The 19,033-nt window shown below is 62.9% G+C and overlaps 1 protein-coding gene across 8 annotated transcripts in view; it reads right to left on the bottom strand.

Moving 5' to 3' along the window:
* The window catches only part of LOC131821561 (cohesin subunit SA-2-like), a 49,146-nt gene that overhangs the window by 28,068 nt on the left and 2,045 nt on the right, over nt 1–19,033 (bottom strand). For 7 of the 8 annotated variants that reach the window (XR_009349943.1, XM_059157750.1, XM_059157749.1 and 4 more), the window contains exons 3-9: nt 12,460–12,585; nt 11,580–11,732; nt 10,716–10,815; nt 9,238–9,314; nt 6,091–6,162; nt 2,325–2,529; nt 499–650 (exon numbers count right to left, since the gene is read on the bottom strand). Coding sequence is in view for 7 of the 8 variants with exons in the window: in XM_059157750.1 (XP_059013733.1) it covers nt 499–650; nt 2,325–2,529; nt 6,091–6,162; nt 9,238–9,314; nt 10,716–10,815; nt 11,580–11,732; nt 12,460–12,585 (885 nt within the window). In the remaining variant the exon portion in view is untranslated. The remainder of the gene's footprint in view (nt 1–498; nt 651–2,324; nt 2,530–6,090; nt 6,163–9,237; nt 9,315–10,715; nt 10,816–11,579; nt 11,733–12,459; nt 12,586–19,033) is intronic. The other variant, XM_059157745.1, reaches the window with a different exon arrangement.

Raw genomic sequence — 19,033 nt, 5'->3', positions numbered from 1 at the left:
CTGGAGCCCCGATGCGATGCGGAACCACCGCACCTTGCTTTCTGCGCCCCCGCGTGCTGGCGAGTGGTGCGCAGACCCTGACCCCGAAGACTCCCCAGTCCTGGGGACCACGCGAGGTCGTGGCCACAGCCGCCCCCCCGCACCCCGGACCGACTAGACACGCACACGCTGTGCGGCAGCCTGGGCTGGGGAGGGCCCCCGATCCACAGCAAGAAGGCGGGGCCGGGGAGCAAGGGGGCGGGGCAGAGGAGCAAGGGGCGGGGCTGGGGAGCAAGGGGCGGGGCCTGGGAGCAAGGTGGGCGGGCCAGGCTTGGATGCTTCCTGCCCCTGTACACCTCCACCGGCCCCACCTGCGCATCCCCCCACGCTCCCGCACCCGGTGCCTACGCGGGTCCAGCAGCTCCATGTAGTACTCGGGTCCCCCTCCTCCCTCCCTCCCTCCCCACCCCTGCACACAGCCCCCTCCGCACCCCTGCATCCCCCCCCACGCTCCCGCACCTGGTGCCTGCGCTGGTCCAGCAGCTCCATGTAGTACTTGTGCCTCCCCTTGAGCTTGGTGATGCTCTCGATCTCGTACAGCCGCTGGGCCGTGCGCCTGCCCGTGCAGATGCCCTGGTTCACGCTGGCCAGCGCCGTCAGCAGCTTCATGGCTGCCAGCAGAGTGGGGCTGTGACCCTGGGGCTGGGCTCCACCTCCCACAGGAGGGACCCTTCTGCAGCACTCAGAGGGGGTCTGGGGGTAGCTGGGAGGTCGGGGAGCTGGGAAGGCTGCTGCGTCCTGCCCCTTGCTGGGTCACAAGATTGCGTACGGTTACCCCCACATGATGACTGTGCATGTGGACCCCAGAACACATCTCAGCGTGCCCAGGGCGTGGACACACCCCACGACCTTTCCAGCGGCAAGGTCATGTCTGTGCCCCGAGCGGGCAGAATTCCACCAGGTGGGAAATGACCTCAGAGGGACACAGGGCCAGGACCACAGCGGAACCGGGCTTCAGCTGAACAACCCCAGCTCGGCAGGCTGCAAACGCCCAAGGAACCTTGCCGCAACCGGGACACGTGACGTCTCAGGACCAGCAGTCCAAGGTCGGAGTTCATGTGCAGGACGCCCCCCCGCCCCTGTTCCAGGGCACGTGGCACCATGCACCCTGTGTCCCCTGAAGACCCAGACATGGGAACGAGACCCACGGAGCCACTGGGAGGCTGAGACACCCTGACACACACACGGGAAGAGCCCTAAATCTTCAGGGACCTGTCTGGCACGGGACCGGAGTCCCCGGGGGACACATCCCTCCACAGTCTCCTGTCACAAACTCCGGATTTCTTCGGGGTTCCCAACGGGTCCGTGCAGAGACCCTGACACGCCCTTACAAACGTTTCTGTGTGAGGATCACTCCGCAGACGGCTGCGTCCACGGCCGCTGCACCTCCCGTAAGGAGGCAAAACGCACAGGACTTCTAACCTCGGGCCTCCGAGCAAGTCCCCCAGTCAGCACCGACCGCTCAGCGTCCATTGGGGGAGAAGCTGGCACTAACCGCTCCGCACGTGTTCGTGGAAAAGATACACCAGGCACTGACACCCAACCAATAACCCGATTTGTAGAATTACTCACTTAGAAAACCTAACACTCCTGGTCCAGGAGAAACAGGACATGCCCAGGAGGGCCAGCCCTGGGGGTTCTCATGGGGACAGACGGACAAGACATGAGCGTGTGGGCTGGCCTGGGGTCTCTCGTGGGGACAGAGGTACAGGACGCACCTGAGGGGCCGGCCCTGGGACTGAAGAGCCCACCCTCTCTCCAACGTCAGCCTCGCCTCGGCCTCTGCTGTGGAACATGTACAGGGACAGCTCTGTGCCCCTCGCCACCCAGTCCCTCTGTGAAGCAAACGTCCCTCCATGGCTTCTCCATCCCCTCCAGCTCCTGCTGACCACCCGGCCAGCAGCCTCTGCCCCCTGCAAGCCAGCACAGGGCAGGCCCGGGTGTGGACACTGGCCCTGGGACAGCAGAAGCCCAGGCTGAGGCCCCTGCCCCTGTGTTCGTGTCCCGTGGCTCCCGGCTCTGTGTCCCATGGTCCTTCCCCCACAGTCCGTGCCCCTGGTCCCACGGCCTCTGCCTCTGTGTCTCATCTCCCCTGCCCCCATGTCTGTGGCCCTAGGGCCCTTGCCCTAGCCCCACAGCCCTTTTCCTGTGTCTCCTGGCCCCTGCCCCTGTGGGTCCTGGCCCCATGTCCCCTACCCCCATGTCCTCTGGTCCCTGCCCCCACGGCCCCAGCCTGCCCTGCAAGTCAGCAAAAGCCCGGGCAGGGGCCCCATGCAGCGTCTCACCGGCCAGGGAGCTGGTGTGCCGCAGGCTGTACACGGCCGAGTTTGTGAGGCCACTGAGCATGCCGATCACCGTGTCCATGAGGTGACCATCACACAGCACCGAGGAGTGCGTCTGGTGCACCAGCAGCTCCGTGAACTCGCAGAAGTTCACCCGAAACCTCTTCCAGAAGGGCCCCGGCCCCACGATGGGGTAAAAGTCGCTTTGCTGTGTTCAAGACAAGAACACGGGAAAAGGGGTGAGATGCCGGGCCCGGTCTAGGCCCATCCCACCATCACTATATGGAGCTCTGCTCCCAGACAGGGGACCCTGGGTCACATGAGCACACGCTGACCCTGCACTTACAGGAAGTGACACGTCCACTCTCAGGGTAACCCCCAATCTCCCAGACCCTGCTCCTGGGGGGTTACACATCCACTCTGACCCAGAGTGACCCCCAATCTCCCAGACCCTGCTCCTGGGGGAGGGGTCACACGTCCACTCTGACCCAGGCTGACTCCATGTCTCCGAGCTCCAGCCCCAGGGTGGCGGGGGGTGAGGGTCACATGTCCAGTCCGACCCCGGGGTCCCCCACCCCCATTCCCGCACTGGGGGCGCCCATATCCGCAGTCAGCACAGTGACCCCTGCTCTCTGGACCCTGCAGCCGGCTGGGCTCAGACTTGCGCACCGACCCGGCGACCCATCGCCCTGACACCGGAACCTGGGGTCACATAGCACACCCAGCAGGGTCCCCCTGTCTGCTCCGGAGGACCCCCTGGGCGGACACCCTCGTGTGGGCAGGAGCCGGGTCTCCGGGCGCTCAGGGCAGCCCAGAGGACAGCGGGCAGGCACGGGTCGGACCCTCGCCCCGGTTCTGCCCGGTCCCGGCTCACTCCAGGGCCTGAAACACTCCCTGCGACGCGGAGGTGCCGACGGGTGCTCCTGGCAGCCTCGCCGCTCCCTGAGCTCCCGGGAAACTCCGGGACGAGCCGGGGAGTCGGGAAGGGAGGAGACCCTGCGGGCTTGCGGATGCGCTCGCCGCACCCCCGCCGCCCGTCAGTCTCGCGGCCTCTGTCCCTCGGGGGCCCAGCAGGCCAGTCAGCAGACAGTCCGGCTCCCGCTGCTCTGCGCCTGCACAGGAAGGGGTTCCTCAGGGGAACCCTCTTCAGCCTGGCGTCTGTCATGCATACGGACAGTCTGAGTCACCTGCACAGCCTGCGGGAGACCCCTCGGGGACGGTGAGCCCTGCAGGGAGGCTGAGGCTGGAGGCCAGAACCCAGCAGGGGGATGATGCCAAGTGCCCAGCCTGGGGATGCCCAGAGGGTAACCGAGGGCCGGACATGCCCCAGCTCTGCGCTCTTCGCACGCTGCACACCTGTCACGCTCTACCCCCACGTGCGGCCCTGTGCCCTCCCCATGGCCCACATCCGCAACTCCGCAGGGTGTGGGGCTGCGTTCACAGCTCCCTGCCTCGCTCACACTCCCCCATGCAAGCTCACACTCCCCCATGCAAGCAGGGACCCGCGAGATGGTGCACAACCGTGTCCCACACACCGCGCCCTACCAACTGGGCCATCCCCCATGCCGGGGCCCCCACACTCCGCACCTCACCTTCCCCAGTGCACTGTGGGCACAACCCTCCTCCTCCGTGCTGGGACCCGTGTGCCCCATGCCCCATACACTTTCCCTCCTACACATCACTCCCTCTGCACTAGTCCCCGCCACTGGCTCCCACCATGCTCCCCCAACTGGCTGACCCCTCCCCATTTGCTGCCATGTGAAGGGGAGGGGTGCCCTGCCAGGGACTGGCGATCAGACTTGGGGGGGAGGGCAGTTGCTCCAACAAGCCAGCTCACCCCCGCCTCACGCCTGACGCCAGTTCTGCACCTTCAGTCAGTCCCTGAGAGGTGAGGCCAGAGCTCTAACCGGGTTACAAACATGTCCTGAAACCCCCCATTCCGAGGCTAGACCAGGTCACTAACCAGTTACAAACATGTCCCGAAACCCCCCATTCCGAGGCTAGACCGGGTCACTAACCAGTTACAAACATGTCCCGAAACCCCCCATTCCGAGGCTAGACCGGGTCACTAACCAGTTACAAACATGTCCCGCAACCCCCCATTCCGAGGCTAGACCGGGTCACTAACCAGTTACAAACATGTCCCGAAACCCCCCATTCCGAGGCTAGACCGGGTCACTAAGCAGTTACCAACATGTCCCGAACCACCCACCCGCCGCGTTCCGAGGCTATACCGGGTCACTAACGGGTTCTGCAAGGTCAGTCCTCACTGCTCAGTCCGTGCAGTTGTGAGAAAACCTCCCGTGCCCTCGTTGTGAAGTGCTCGCATCCACTGTACCTCGTCTGCACGCCAGGATGGTGAGAATGAGTGATGGGAGGGCACCAGGTGGATCTCCAGCCCACAGGACACCTGCACTTTCTGGGTCACAGGCCAGCCACACGGTGCCCCACAACACCCTTCTCCACCCCGACACCGACGGTCACAGAAGCCCTGACTGGTTGGGTCATATCAACAGTGCCCATGACGACAACACGCACACTACAGCAGAGACTACGGAGAGCACGGTTGGGTCTAAATGTGCCAGTGTAGGTGGGACAAGATCCCACCCGTGCAGACAGAACACGGTCAGGTCTGATGTGCGACTATAGACGGAACACAGGTCTCCATGACACAGTGAAGACAGAACACAACCAGGTCTAAACAAGCCGGTGTAGATGAAACATAATCCGGTCTAAATGTCCCAATGGAAACGCAACACAGATCTCCATGACACAGTGTAGACAGAATAGGATCTTGTCTAAATATGCCAGTGTAGACAGAACACAGGTCTCTATGACACAGTGAAGACAGAATAGGATCTTGTCTAAATGTGCCAGTGTAGACAAAACACAGTCAGGTCTAAACAAGCCAGTGTAGATGAAACATAATCCGGTCTAAATGTCCCAATGGAGATGCAACACAGATCTCCATGACACAGTGTAGACAGAATAGGAACTTGTCTAAATGTGCCAGTGTAGACAAAACACTCTGGTCTACATGTGTCAGTGTAGACAGAACATGCTCTGGTCTAAATGTCCCAGTGTAGACAAAACACTCTGGTCTACATGTGTCAGTGTAGACAGAACACATTAGGACTCTATGGTACAGTATAGACAAAACATGATCACGCCTACATGTGCCAGTGCAGACAGAAAATTCAGTTCCCGTAACACAGGATAGAAGGAACACTGTCAGGTCTAAACGTGCCAGTGTAGACAGAACTTGCTCCGGTCTAAATGTCCCAGTGTAGACAGAACTCACTGGATGAACTCACTTCTGCAGGACAGGTCAGGCCTACAGGTCCCGCAGTGCAGAGCCCGGTGCTCTCATCTGAAGCAGCACGCCGTGGGACCCAAGTGCCCCCAGCGTGGACTGAGTGCTCAAGTCCTATCCTGCTGCAGACAAGACCGGGAAGCTCTACCGCACTCAGTGAAGCTCTACCGCACTCAGTGTGGACAGAACGGGGTCAGGTCTGGTCGAACCCTGCCTCACTGCAGGCTGGACACGGTGAGGTCTGCCCACCCGGTGCCGGCAGAACCCTGTCCCCAGGGCCAGCTCAGTGTGGCTCTCGTGGGAGCCGGGCATGTGGCCGCAGCCCCTTGGTGGTGATCAAGACGCCCACCCCATGCTGAGAATGGCCCAGGAACTAACCCGGGGCTTCGCCGGCCTCTGGCGGGCTGGGAAACCACACAGAACTACCCCATGCGTAAACTCCGGAATGTGTGTTACCAGTTTCTCGGGCCACATGATGGTCAGGATCCAGGGGTACGCCAGAAACTTCTTGTAATACAGCCCGGTCTCCTGCAGGGACAGACGAGATGTGCCGGTGAAGTCCCTCGTCCCCAGACCCGCGGCGGGTCCCAGCAGGACGGGCTGTGTGGCACGGGGCACCGGAGCCGGTCCACCTCCCCTGGCGGATCCCAGAGGCCGAGGCCCGTGGGGGGTGCCGGTGGGGGGGGTGGTTCTGAGCAGTCAACAGCACGAAGGGTCTACCCCTACAGAAACAGCCCACGGACACCCCTACGTCCATGCCCTCGTGTGGGCGCGGACAGACTCTCTGTGGCCCTCGGCCCCTTCGTGGACTCAAATGACACTTGAGCATGCACTGTGTCATCTCTAGAGGCCAGAACGGGGAGACGCCATGGCACAGACACCCCAGTCCGCACAGAGGACTCGGGAGCGTCGGAGCCTCTCACGCTCCGCGGCCATGGCTCCCTATGGCCAGCGCCATGGCCGTGCGTGTCACCCCTCCCGCGGTGGGCCCTGCACGCTGTAGCATTTCTCTACGTGTCCGGGGGTCAGCAAAGCCCCCAGTGCTGCTCCTGAGGTGGGGGAGACTGAATGGGACCCCGATCTGGCATTGGGGGCTCTCTGAGGAAAGAGGCCCAACGGAGTCAGCCGTGCTGAGTGCTCCCCAGGAAGGAGCTACGTTCAGGGACACTGAGGCCAGAAGCAAGGAGAGGCGTCCTCCTCTACTACGGGCCTGGGCTCTCCCACATGCCGAACGCGCGGGCTTCCAGAGAGCTCTGGGACAGACCGCTAAGTGGCCCGTGGCGTCCTTAGCTGGACCCTGCATGGGACAGAAACAGAATGGGACGGACATTGCGGAGACAGGCATGGTAATATGTGCTGACCCCACACGGACGCTGTCCTCCGGCAGCTCGGAGTGCAGAGAAAGGACAGCACCACGGTCACACGGGCGTGCTCACTGTCACGCTCCAGACACAGCCAGGGCCCGGGTCAGTCTGCGGCCCCTCACAAGTGACCGTGGACACGCACAGAGGGGCAGACACACGTGTGCACAAGCACGGACCTGCACACACACGCCCACGTGCACAGGCACAAGGTCCTCGCTCACTCAGGTGCAGAGTATACACACGTGTGCGTGCGAGGCAGAGACAGGAGTGCGTGCATGGGGGGGTAATTGCAGACAGCACACGTGTGCACGCATGCTCTCGCTCACGTGCCGTGCACAGACGTGTGCAAGCACAGCACAGAGGCACACGTGCATGCGTGTGGAAAGGGGAAGGGAGTGCATACACATGCAATCGCTCACTCGTGCGTACCCTATACACACGTGTGCAAGCACAGCACCGAGGCACACGCGTGTCCACGGGGGATAAGAGAAAGAGCGCACACATGTGTAATCACCCGCTCACATGGACCACATACACACGCATGCACGGCAGAGGCCCATGCGCATGCATGGGGCCTAAGAGAAAGACAGCGCACACGTGCATTGGCTCGCTCACATGGACCGCGCACACGCGTGTGCAGGCACAGCACAGAGGCACACGTGCAGGCACGGATGGGCAGAGTGAAGCCGGGAGAGCACTAGTGGCTGAACACGGGAGCGGTTTCTGTGTCCCCCCTTTCCTTAGCTTGGACGTTGTTACAAACAAAGTTAAAGGAAAAAGTCACCGTTCACGGACTTGATTCCCAAGACTTTCTGGAGACACTTATTAAGTATTTGAGGCTGTGAGAAGTTTGGTAGGTATCACGTCTGTTCACGTGAGTCCGTCAGCAACGTACGAGCCACACGCACCGTGGCCGAGGTCACAGCCTTGAAGAGGAAGGACGTGCTGCACCCGGGGACGTGGCTGGGCCTGGAGGACATCAGCCGGACCCAGAAGGACCAGCCCTGCCCGACTCCACGTACACGGGGTCCGTAGGGAGCCCCATCCACACAGACAAACAGTAGACGGTGGGCCTGGGGCTGGGGGACGCAGATGGGGACAGTGTCTGATGAGGACAGAGCTTCGTGCTGCGCAGATGGAACGTTCTGGAGCCGGATGGTGGAGACCGTTGCACAACAGCGTGAATGCACTCGGTGCCCCTGAGCTGTGCGCTCGAGAGGGTTGAGACAGCAAATTGTAAGCTGGGGGTCCTTTACCACAACGGAAACAGCGTCAGAAACCAGAGAAAACCGCCTTTCCATGCAACGAGGCGTGAGCTCCCTGGCAGCCCGGGGCCCTGAACCGTGCGCACGATGAGGAGACTAGCAAAACGGGACGCGGCATCGGACACGGACGGGGGTGCGGACCCACAACCTAACACACATGTGGAGAGGCCGCGAGAACTCATCGGCGTCACCGCACGAAGCAGAACGAGCACACACTCGGACCCTTTGTCACACGCAAACACGGGGCCACGTGCAGTTGGACCCACAGACACACACGTCCACGGCCACACACAGACCGAGCCCGAAACCCACCGGAACGCTGTCTGAAGCAGAATGGGGACGTGAGGCACGCACACACATGCGATGGAACACTCCACGGCCACGACACGGACCTTTACTTGACGGGAATCACGTGTATACAAAGTGTTCCTGAAATCGTGTGTGCCCGGGACAGAAGAGCCGCACAGACGCCGCCCCGAGCACGGTGGCTCCCGGGCCCGGAGCTGGAAGCCAGCCGAGTGCGACTGGCCTGAGCAGGACCCTGCGTGCACCAGAGCCCGAGCACAGGAACACGGTGAGCACCAAGTTCAGGACCACGGTCCTCCCACCGCGGGGAGGAGTTCAGGATGGGCACAGGCCGTGTCTGGGCACCCGCCAGCCTCGCCCTGTGTCTTCCCTTCCACGGCGGCCACCTGAGTACCGTTTTATAGCCACATTTTTCCGGGCAGGACAGAGAGTCCCACCTTTGATTCAGGTTCACGGGTTTCTTTATAAAGAAACGTGGTCCTGCCTGCGAAGCCCCGGGCAGCCTCTCCTCGCGGGCAAGCACAGGAGGACAGCTTCTGGCCGGGAGATGGAGACGTCTCAGCTCGTGCCACCCCCGCCCCCCGCCTGACGGCAGACCCACGGGCCTGGCGGGTCCAGGGCACCGACCTCAGGCCCCAGGCTCCCGGAGTGCACGGAGCCCGTCCCACCTGGTCAAACTTCTCTGTCATTTTGTGCACCACGTTCTTGCCTTCGTTGCTCTGGTACAACTCGGCCGTCACCATCCCTGTGAGAGGAAGAAGGAAACGCGCTTCAAGCCAACCCGCTTCGTCCCAGGGCTCGCCGCCTCGTTCCCCAGAGAGGACGGCAAAGCCGCTGAACGCAGCCTTGGCGGCTGGGGTCCGCAGGCACCGTGCCCTGCGTGTCTGTCGCCACGGGGCTTCCGTGACGCACCCTCGGGGCGCCCGGCCGGACACCACTGGACCTTCTCCGGAGGCAGGTCCTGTCCCCACAGATGCTGCGTCAGGGTCCGGAGGGAGGGGAGGCCCTGGCTGTTTGCTGGTGCCGACGGCGGACGGACAACGACACAGTACGCCGACTCCCTCACGGTACGGACCTCCGTGGTGCACACACATGCCGTGGTCGCCGGTCGCCACAGCCTCCACCCCCCCCACGTGGGTGGTCCCCTCTCATTTCCGCGGCCCCAGGAAGCACGGAGGCCCCGCCTGCCCGCGGACATGCCGTTCTGGACATTTCGTGCACAGCCCATGTGGCCCCAGGCATCTGCATGTCTCCCCGAGCACTGTGAGGCCCACGTCCACGCGTGTGGCCACGGGGGTTGGCGCTTCCCCGCTATAATCCTCACGCTCTCCCCCGAGGGATCCTCACGCTCTGAGAGTTTCGTCCCCCCCTGCACATGGCTGGGGGAGCGCTCAGCCGTTCCATGGGCGCCAGGCAGGAGGCACGGAACTGCCACGGACCACAGTGTGGCCCTCTGGCAAAGCCCACGCACACCGACCCCCAACTGGGAGACAGCTGAGCCTCCCGGGCAGGGACCTTCCTGCCTCTTCCCGGCCCTGGGGCTCCGGGCGTCCCTAGGCTGGTGGCCACGTCCCCCCCATCTGTGCCTCCGTCCTCACGTGGCTTCTCCTCTGTGTCTGTCCCTCCTCTTTTCCTCTGAGATTTTATGTAGTTATTTTAGAGACACAGCGAGCAGGAGCAGGAGCAGCAGGAGGAAAGGCAGCAGGAGTGTCGGGCAGACGCCCGCGGAGCGCGGACCTGACTTGCGGCGTGATCCCGGAACCCAGAGATCATGACCTGAGCCGAACACGAGCTTCAGAGGCTTAAGAGACTGAACCCCTCAGGCCCCCGTGTCCCTGCTCTTACGAGGACCGAGTCTCACAGGACTAGGGCCACCCGAAGACCACCTCACTGCTCACGCCTACAAAGGTCCTCCTCTACGAGGTCACATCCTGAGGTCCTGGGGTCAGGACGTGGACGGACCTCTGCTCGGGCAGTCAGCCTTTGCTCTGAGGTCACAGCGCTCGCAGAGGCAAGTCTCCTCCCTAAAAAAGCCTCTGGAAAAGCCCGGCCGCCCAGTCTCTCTTACAACCCTGCGTGGACAGGACGGGCAGGCCCAGCGGGCCTCGTGGGGTGGCGCCCGCGAGCGTCCAGGAGCCCGGCTCACCTTCACAGCCACAGCACTGGACAAAGAAGCTGATGAGGTCCAGCAAGGCCAGCTCCCGGTCCTCCTTGTAGGACCGCACCCACTCCTCGACAGCCGTCTGCTGGGGCAAAAGCCAGAGGTGAGCACCCGTGTGATGGGGGGTGTGGGCCGGCCAGCGTGAGGACACGCGAGATCATGCGTCGGACCCCGCGGGGAGCCCTTGTGTGCAAGCGTGCGTGTGACCAGGTGCGTGTGACGGGCGGTGGTGAGCCCTCGTCCGTGTGCATGTGTGAGGTGAATTGCGCGAGCCCGTGTCTATGTGTGAGATGAGGTACGTCTGGGGGCATCAGTGTGCACTCGTTTGTGTACGTGCGTGTGCGAGCAGGCGCGTGGGCCGGGCAGCGGTGTGCGTTCCATCAGGTGTGGGACGGGCAGTGGTGACCACGTGTGTGATTAAATGTGTGTGACGGGAAGTAATGCACGTGTGTGCGATCAGGTACGTGACGGGCAGCGGTAAGTACGTGTGATTAGATGTGAGTGACAGGCAGCGGTGTGTGTGTGTGTGTGTGTGTGTGTATGTCATCAGGTGTGTGGGATGGGCAGCGGTGAGCACGTGTGTGCGGTCAGCTGTGAACGGGCAGCAGAGAGCACTCGTGGATGCGTACACGCATGTCTGATCACACACATGACGGGCACGCACCAGCAATGGGCGTACGTGACAGCTGGACGGTGAGGCAGCACAAGGCCGCGGTGAGTACAGCCGTGACTCTGCCGGGACACCTGGCCTCTGGCCTCCGTGTGGCCGTGGAGAAGCCGCAACAGGAGGGCCTCTTGTCTGCCGCCCACCATGCCTGCCCTGCCACAGCCCCCCTCCGCGGGCACTACCTGCACGGAGTTCTTCCCCAGGGCGACCATCTCAAAGAGGGTCACCTCCGTGGCAATGGCCACTTTCTTCCTGCGGTGCTTCCGCGGCGGCCGCCCTCGCCGGCGGGTGCTGGGTCCGCTGGCATCCTGGCCCCCCGAGGGCGTTCCCTGTGCCTAAAATCAAAGGAGGCTGTGATGGGGCTGCACCCCGCCCCGGAAGCCCGAGAGATGGGCCAGGACGTGGCCCTGGGCCGGTACATGGGGCACTGTCCAGTCCAACATGGTTGACGGGAACGGGGGCCACACAGGAGAGACCCCACGGCACACGGGTGTGTGCCCCTCCCCACCACGTCTTCATGGCCTCCGTACCCCACAGATCTGGGCTCCACAGGGCTCCCCCTGCTACAGCCAGAAGATGTTCCTGGTCACCCGAGACAATGGGCGGGGAGCTGGGCTTCCCCCCTGGAAGGGGCACCCCCGGAAGGAAGAGCAGGGGACAGACCTTCCCTCCCAGGCGGGAGGCTTCAACGCCATGGCGCAGGGGGGGACACGGAGCCCGACGCAAGGAGGCGGGTGCCGTGTCTGTGCATGGCGAGGGGACGCCGCGTGTCAGGACAGAGATGATGCGGTGTCTCGGGACGGGGCGGGGACACGGTGTCTCGGGACCAGGATGGGACACGGCGTCTCAGGACGGGGAGGGGAGGGCCCTGGTGGTCCCGTGGGGTCCCAGTGGACTTGGGGTTGGACGGGCAGGCCGTGTAGGGAGGAAAGCCTCCAGGACCCACGTGCGAGCTGGCCCATGCCTGGCCTGATGTGGAGGAGCCCGTCTCGGTCCCCCAGCCCGAGCGGCCCTCCCAGCAGGGGTCAGGACCAGGGTGGAGCGCCTCCTGCTGGCCATCACCTCGAAGACGGTCACCACGGAGACGAACTGGCCAGCCTGGTTCCGCAGCCTCCTGCACGGACGCCGCCCTCGTCGCCGGGGTCCGCTCCCACCGGCCTCCCGGCCCCCCGAGGGTCCTTCCTGCACCTGCAATCAGACAGTGGGATGTGACGAGCCGGAAGCGCTGGCCGCCGGAGGCCGAACGAACGACGGGACCCCGGCAGCGCGGGACGAAGGCAGCACGGCCAGCAAGCGACCGCTCCGAATGCCGGTCACCACCAGGGCCCGAGGCGTGGAGGACGGACCCCACGACACGCACTGCTGCCGCAGGACAGAGACCCCAGCAGGACCTTCTGATGCCCGCCGGGTCCTCAGCCCAGCGCTCCTACGCCGCACCGGCCTCCCCTGCACCTGCGACCCCGTCCGTGTGCCTGACCATGTCCCCGCCCCACCCTGACACACCCAGTCCACGTGCTGCAGCCACGGCCACGCACCACCAGTGTCCAGGGGACAGAAAGCTGCTGTGAAGCCCATCCCAAGGGCTGTGTCTCAGGGCTATGCGGGATCCATCACCCGCCCCCACCGATCAGAGCCCAGAACGGAGATGGGGAGCTCAAGCCGGTGACCGGCAAGGTTGGGGGAAGTCAGTCCCCCGGGACAGGTGACCAGGTCTCCCTGTCCTTAGCGGCGGGCGGTGCCTGGGGCTCATCAGAAGCAGGACAGAAACCAGCACAGCCTCGCAGGGAACAAGGAGTGTAGCCCCAAACCAGGGGTCAAAGGTATACACAGCCGAACAAGGGGCCACGGGAGAACCCGCAGTCATGTGCAAAGATGGCGGGACCCAGGATCACTGAGACAGTGAGACCCGGGGCTGGCAGAACCTGGGACCACACACACAGACGGTGGAGCCTGAGGGTCCCTCGAGAGCGCTTGGCCCAGGAACAGCGCGACCTTCCCTAGCGGGCCGCGGCCACGTCAGGAGGACCAGCAACGGACGCCGTGAGAGAACCAGGGCCACGACCCCCCAGACCCAAGGCTCCCTCCCGTCCACTCAAGTGTGACCCACCCAGGGTGTGCGGACACTGTGCGTCCTCGAGGGCCATGGCGGGTGTGCAGGACCCGTGCCCACGCAGCACCGCACCCCTGCACCGTGGGCCTCCATGACACTATGTTCATCACCGAGAATTCGCTAGCCCAGGCTGGCTCACGGCCACCGAGAACGCCACGGCAACACCCACCGGGTCCCGCACGGAGGAGCCGCACACGGACACGTGTGCCAGGAAAGACCTTGCCTCAGGAACGCGCTCTCCCGCGTCTTCGGGAGGACAGGATCGCAAAGGTACACGTTCACAGAGACAGCAAGAGAACGCACGCGCAGCCTGACGCGGACGGGAGGCGTCGGCCTGAAAGGGAAGCGCTCGCCGTGTCCTGTTCTCGCAGACTCTTTCGTGAGTCCGTGACAACTGCGAGTACGAAAGCCTCAAGTTGGGCTCTTGGTCCCTGTCGTCCCCGGGACGCAGCACGCACTGGTTTTGTCTTTCCTTCACCTGCCAGGATCTACACGGCCCCCCTTTCCTGGCCGACACGATGCTGCAGAACGCGCCTTTCGCCGTCTCAGAGTTTAGCCCGTTCTCGGGGGCTGAGGAGACAAGCAGGGGTCGCAGGCGTCGCGCGCTCCGTGGGGCGCCCGCACCTCCCGAGGCGGTAGGACGCGCCGGCAAGAGTCTCCTTCCGTACCCAGGGCGGGTGTTTCTCCCACACCTGCGTTCGCACGGGCCCAGAACGGGGCAGGCCTGACTACTACGATCCCGCAGCATTCTGGAGACGCTGCTCTGTGGGACAAACAGGACAAGAACAGGAAAGTCACCACCGGGGGAACGGGCGCATAAGGTTAGCTCAGTTGGAGAACCACGCCATCGGCTACACAGGAAATCCCACAAGACGTACCAAACTATGTCCTCAAACTCTAGTGAATGAACAAGCCAGGCCACCGAATACCCGGTCCGCGTAACCAAGTCAATCCTATCTCTATAAACACGCGATGAGAAACCGGACACGGACAGTAGGAAACACCTAAACCGCACCGACCACAAGGGCTCCTCACAAATGAAAAAGTTATCAATCCAACAAAAAACGGGCAGCGTCTGCGTACTGAAAACTAAAAAAAAACAAAATCAAACAAGACGTTCAGAACCACTGAGCTATACCGTGTTCACGGAACGCAAGGGAGACGGCGGGCCAGGCTAGGGCAGCCGGCACTTCCATACCCCACGCTCCGTACGGGACAGAGGAGCCAGACAGGAGGCGCGTGAGGACAGAAAGGACGTGACAAACCCACGAGGACGCGGTGACGGAAGCCTCCGCCCGCCACGGCACCCGCCTTCCCCTCCTGAGCACGCAGGACGCTCCCCAGCACGGACGACACGCGAGCCCTCACGTCTGCACAGATTTCACGGGATCCCGTCTGACCGCGGTGCTGGGAAGTCCCCAATCGGCAACAGACCAAACACTGGAAAAGTCCTAAAACGGCGAAAGTTCAAACACATCCCGTGAAAGAATGACTGGATCTCGGGCGCCTGGGCGGCTCAGTCCCTTAAGTCTCCTTCGGCTCAGGTCACGGTCCCGGAGTCGTGGGGTCGAGCCCCACGTTGGGCTGCTGCTTCCTGGGAGTCTGTTTCATCCTCGGCCCGTCCCCTGCTCCTTCTCTCTCTCCCACCTCAAATAAGTCAATAAATACGTACAATGTTTTTCAACAAGAACTATCGGATCAGAAAAGAAAAGCCCCACGGACAATTAACAAATACCGACGAACAAATAAGAAAGGAAACACGACACGGGTACAAGTGAAGCAGTGCTCCTGGGACACGCGCAGCTGTAAGTGCTGACCTGAAGCCAAGACAGACCCCAGAGCAAGCTCACACCTCGAGGACCAAGAGGAAGGACAGACTGAACCCAAAGCTGGCAGAGGCACGGCCGTCGGAAGGAAACAGGACTGAGAGGAACACGACAGAGGAGAGGAAGCCGAGACGAGCAACGAAACCCCGATGGCTCTTCTGAAACGTAACAGAATCAGAAAGCTTGAGCTCCGCTGGACCACGCACAAGAGGGAAGACGCTGACTACGGACCCGGGAACGGACAGTGGGGCATTGCTCCGGATGCCCCAGAAGCAGCGTTAGAAGACAGTCCGCGGCCAACGGCAGACGGAGACACGGGACGGCCGGGCCGAAACGATCCCTCTCCAGAAACACGAACCCCGGCGACAGGAAGTCGGACCCAAGTCGGACATCTGCACACGCCCGGAACTCGGGGGAGACTGGATCTGGAGTCAAAGCCCCTGACAGGAGAGGCCCTGAACGTCGGGCGCTCAGAGGAATTCTGCCATTTTAATCCGACCATTGTGTCGACCCCACTTTCAGGGAACTCACCCCAACGCTTCTCAACTCTTCCACACACTGGGGCGGAGGGACCGCTTCCCACTCATCCCAGGAAGCCAGCGATGCCCTGGTCCAGAGCCAGAGAGAGAGACCGTGCCAGGACCCTCCGGACAACATGCCTCACGGACACGGGCGCCAACACCGGCAACAGAACCCGGCAACGGCGCTCGGCGGCACGTGGGCCGAGGGCACGCCACGCCAAGCGGGACGTCCTTCTGGCCTGGAAAGTCGCGTCCGCACACAAAACGGGTCCGCGAAGGCACCACATCCACAGCACGAAGGGAAAATGTCACGGACCAACTCAACGGGTTCAGAAAGACGGACGGAATTCAACGGCCTGTCGTGGTTCGCACACGCAAGCAGCAGCGCAGAGGAAGAGCCGTCCGTGCGACTAAGCCGTCGACGAGAAGCCCGTGCTGCAGGCTGCGCGGCGGCAAGCGGCTTCTCCAAGGACGGACAAGGCAAGCACGTTGGCGTGTGCACGTCGACGGTACGCGGCCCCGGAGGCAGGGACACGAGCCAGGCCGACGGAGCAAGGCGGAAAGAGAAAACCGTCCACACGGGACTGCAAAGAGCCACACTACTTGGCAGATGCTGTAGTTTTGATGTAGAACCCGAACAAGTCTAGCCGCGCACGCGCGCGTGCACACACACACACACACCCACGACGGGGGGGGGGGGGGCGATACAGGTGAAGGGGCAGGGGCCACGTCAACGCGCCGCAATCCGCGGCGTGTCCACACAGCGTCGTGAGGGTCTGGAAAGGCGTCCCCACGGACGGGGGCGTCACGCCCAGTGAACTACGCAGGGACTGGCTAGACCCAGACCGTGGAAGACGCACGCGACAAAAAGCACGACACGCGGCGGGAAGAATTCAGGACGACACAGGTCCCTGGGAGGCGTCCCGTGTTCATGGACAGGAACGTCCCGTGTTCATGGACAGGAAGACGCCCGAGCGGTGAGACGGGAACACAGCCCCACATCCCCTACAGAGTCGGCAAGACCCCAAGGGCCTCCCCGGCACCGCTTTTCTAGAACGCGCAAGCTGGCTGTAACATTTGCACGGGCAGGAATGAACGGGGACAGGCCACGCCGTGTACAAAGACCCCGAGGCTGCAGCGTCCACACAATCGAACCCCAGACCTGCGTCCAAAGCTGCAGGCCCGGAGATTGCATTCTACTGGCAAAAGCACGGTCCCACAGACCAGGGGAACGGGACAGAGCCCAGAAGCAGCAGCACATAAACACGGTCCAGCTGCCGTTTCGTAAACGTGCAAACAGGGGTGCCTGGGCGGCTCCGTCGAGTTAAGCGTCTGCCCGCAGCTCGGGTCGAGATCTCGGGGTCCTGGGCTGGAGTCCCGCGTCGGGCTCCCTGAAAGGCGGGAGGCCTGCCTGTCCGTGTCCCGCTCCGCCTGCTTGTGCTCCCTCTCTTGCTGTGTCTCTGTCAAATAAATAAAGTTTGAAAAAAACGAAATAAAATAAAAACAAACCTGAGGGATAGACTATAATGTGCTCAAAAACAGTAGCGAACCCGGGGCGCCTGGGGGCTCAGTGGGTTAAGCCTCTGCCTTCGGCTCGGGTCACGGTCCCAGGGTCCTGGGATCGAGCCCCGCGTCGGGCTCTCTGCTCAGCAGGAGCCTGCTTCCCCCTCCCACTCCCCCTGCTTCTGTTCCTTTTCCCGCTGTGTCTCTCTCTGTAAATAAAGAAAATCTTTAAAGAAATAAAAAATAGTAATAACAAAAACCAAAACGACAAATAAAAGACACTATTAACAGAATGAAGGGGCCCTCGCTGGCTCGGCGGGTGAAGCATCTGCCTTTGGCTCGGGTCACGAGGCCAGAGTCCTGGGATCGAGCCCGGCGCCAGGCCGTCCGCTCGGGGAGCCTGCTTCTCCCTCTGCCCGTCCCCCTGCTTGTTCTCGCGCGCTCTCTCGGTCCCGAATAAATAAGTGAACCTTTTTAAGAAAACCAGAATGAGCAGACATGCCGCTGTCTGGTAGAAAATGCTCGCCGAGGACGTCCTCTGTTCCACGACTTTTACCGATGTTCTACAAAGGGCTCTGGAAACGCGACGAGAAAACAACGAAGCCAACAAAAATGACCCACGAAAGAGGAAGGACTCCTGCCCAGAACACCTGCGCGCTGGGACCGTCCGCCCCGGGAAGGGGCTCAGGTCACCGGCCTGAGGGAGATGCGGGCGGAAACCAGCACCGTGAGATCAGCAAAGATCCAACATGCTGACGGCGGCCGGGGGCAGGTGCAGTTCTGGTACGGGCCCCCACGATGTGGGCGCTGACCGCTGGGGAAGGCAGTATGGCGGTCTCCTGCAGCGTGGTGGTGTCCCGCAGCGTGGCGGTGTCCCGCAGCGTGGAGGTGTCCTGCAGCGAGACAGTCTCCCCCAGCGTGGCGGTGTCCTGCAGCGTGGCGGTCTCCCGCAGCATGGCGGTCTCCTGCAGCGTGGAGGTGTCCCGCAGCGTGGCGGTGTCCCGCAGCGTGGAGGTGTCCTGCAGCGAGACAGTCTCCCCCAGCGTGGCGGTGTCCTGCAGCGTGGTGGTGTCCCGCAGCGAGACAGTCTCCCCCAGCGTGGCAGTGTCCTGCAGCGTGGCGGTCTCCCGCAGCGTGGCGGTCTCCCGCAGCGTGGCGGTCTCCTGCAGCGTGGAGGTGTCCCGCAGCGTGGCGGTGTCCCGCAGCGTGGAGGTGTCCTGCAGCGAGACAGTCTCCCCCAGCGTGGCGGTGTCCTGCAGCGTGGCGGTCTCCCGCAGCGTGGCGGTGTCCTGCAGCGTGGCGGTCTCCCGCAGCGTGGCGATCTCCTGCAGCGTGGAGGTGTCCCGCAGCGTGGAGGTGTCCTGCAGCGAGACAGTCTCCCCCAGCGTGGCGGTCTCCCGCAGCGTGGCGGTGTCCTGCAGCGTGGTGGTCTCCTGCAACGTACGTCCGCATGCACCCGCAACTGCGCCGGCCCACGAGGAACAAGGCAAGTTTCCGCACAGAGCTCTGGACACGGGTGTTCCTGGCTGCTCCGTCAGGGACACCGGACGCTACAAACTACCCAAAGGTGCCATCCACGGCAGACGGACAAGCCGGGTCGACCCCAGGTGGGACAGCGGCTCCGTAATACAGGAGGGATCGACGGAGACGCTACCACGGCTGAAGGTGAAACACGT

The sequence above is a fragment of the Mustela lutreola genome, chromosome X, assembly GCF_030435805.1.
Source record: "Mustela lutreola isolate mMusLut2 chromosome X, mMusLut2.pri, whole genome shotgun sequence".
Taxonomy (NCBI): Eukaryota; Metazoa; Chordata; class Mammalia; order Carnivora; family Mustelidae; genus Mustela; species Mustela lutreola.
Note: the sequence above shows the minus strand (reverse complement) of the source record. Positions and strands in the feature narration are given on the sequence as shown.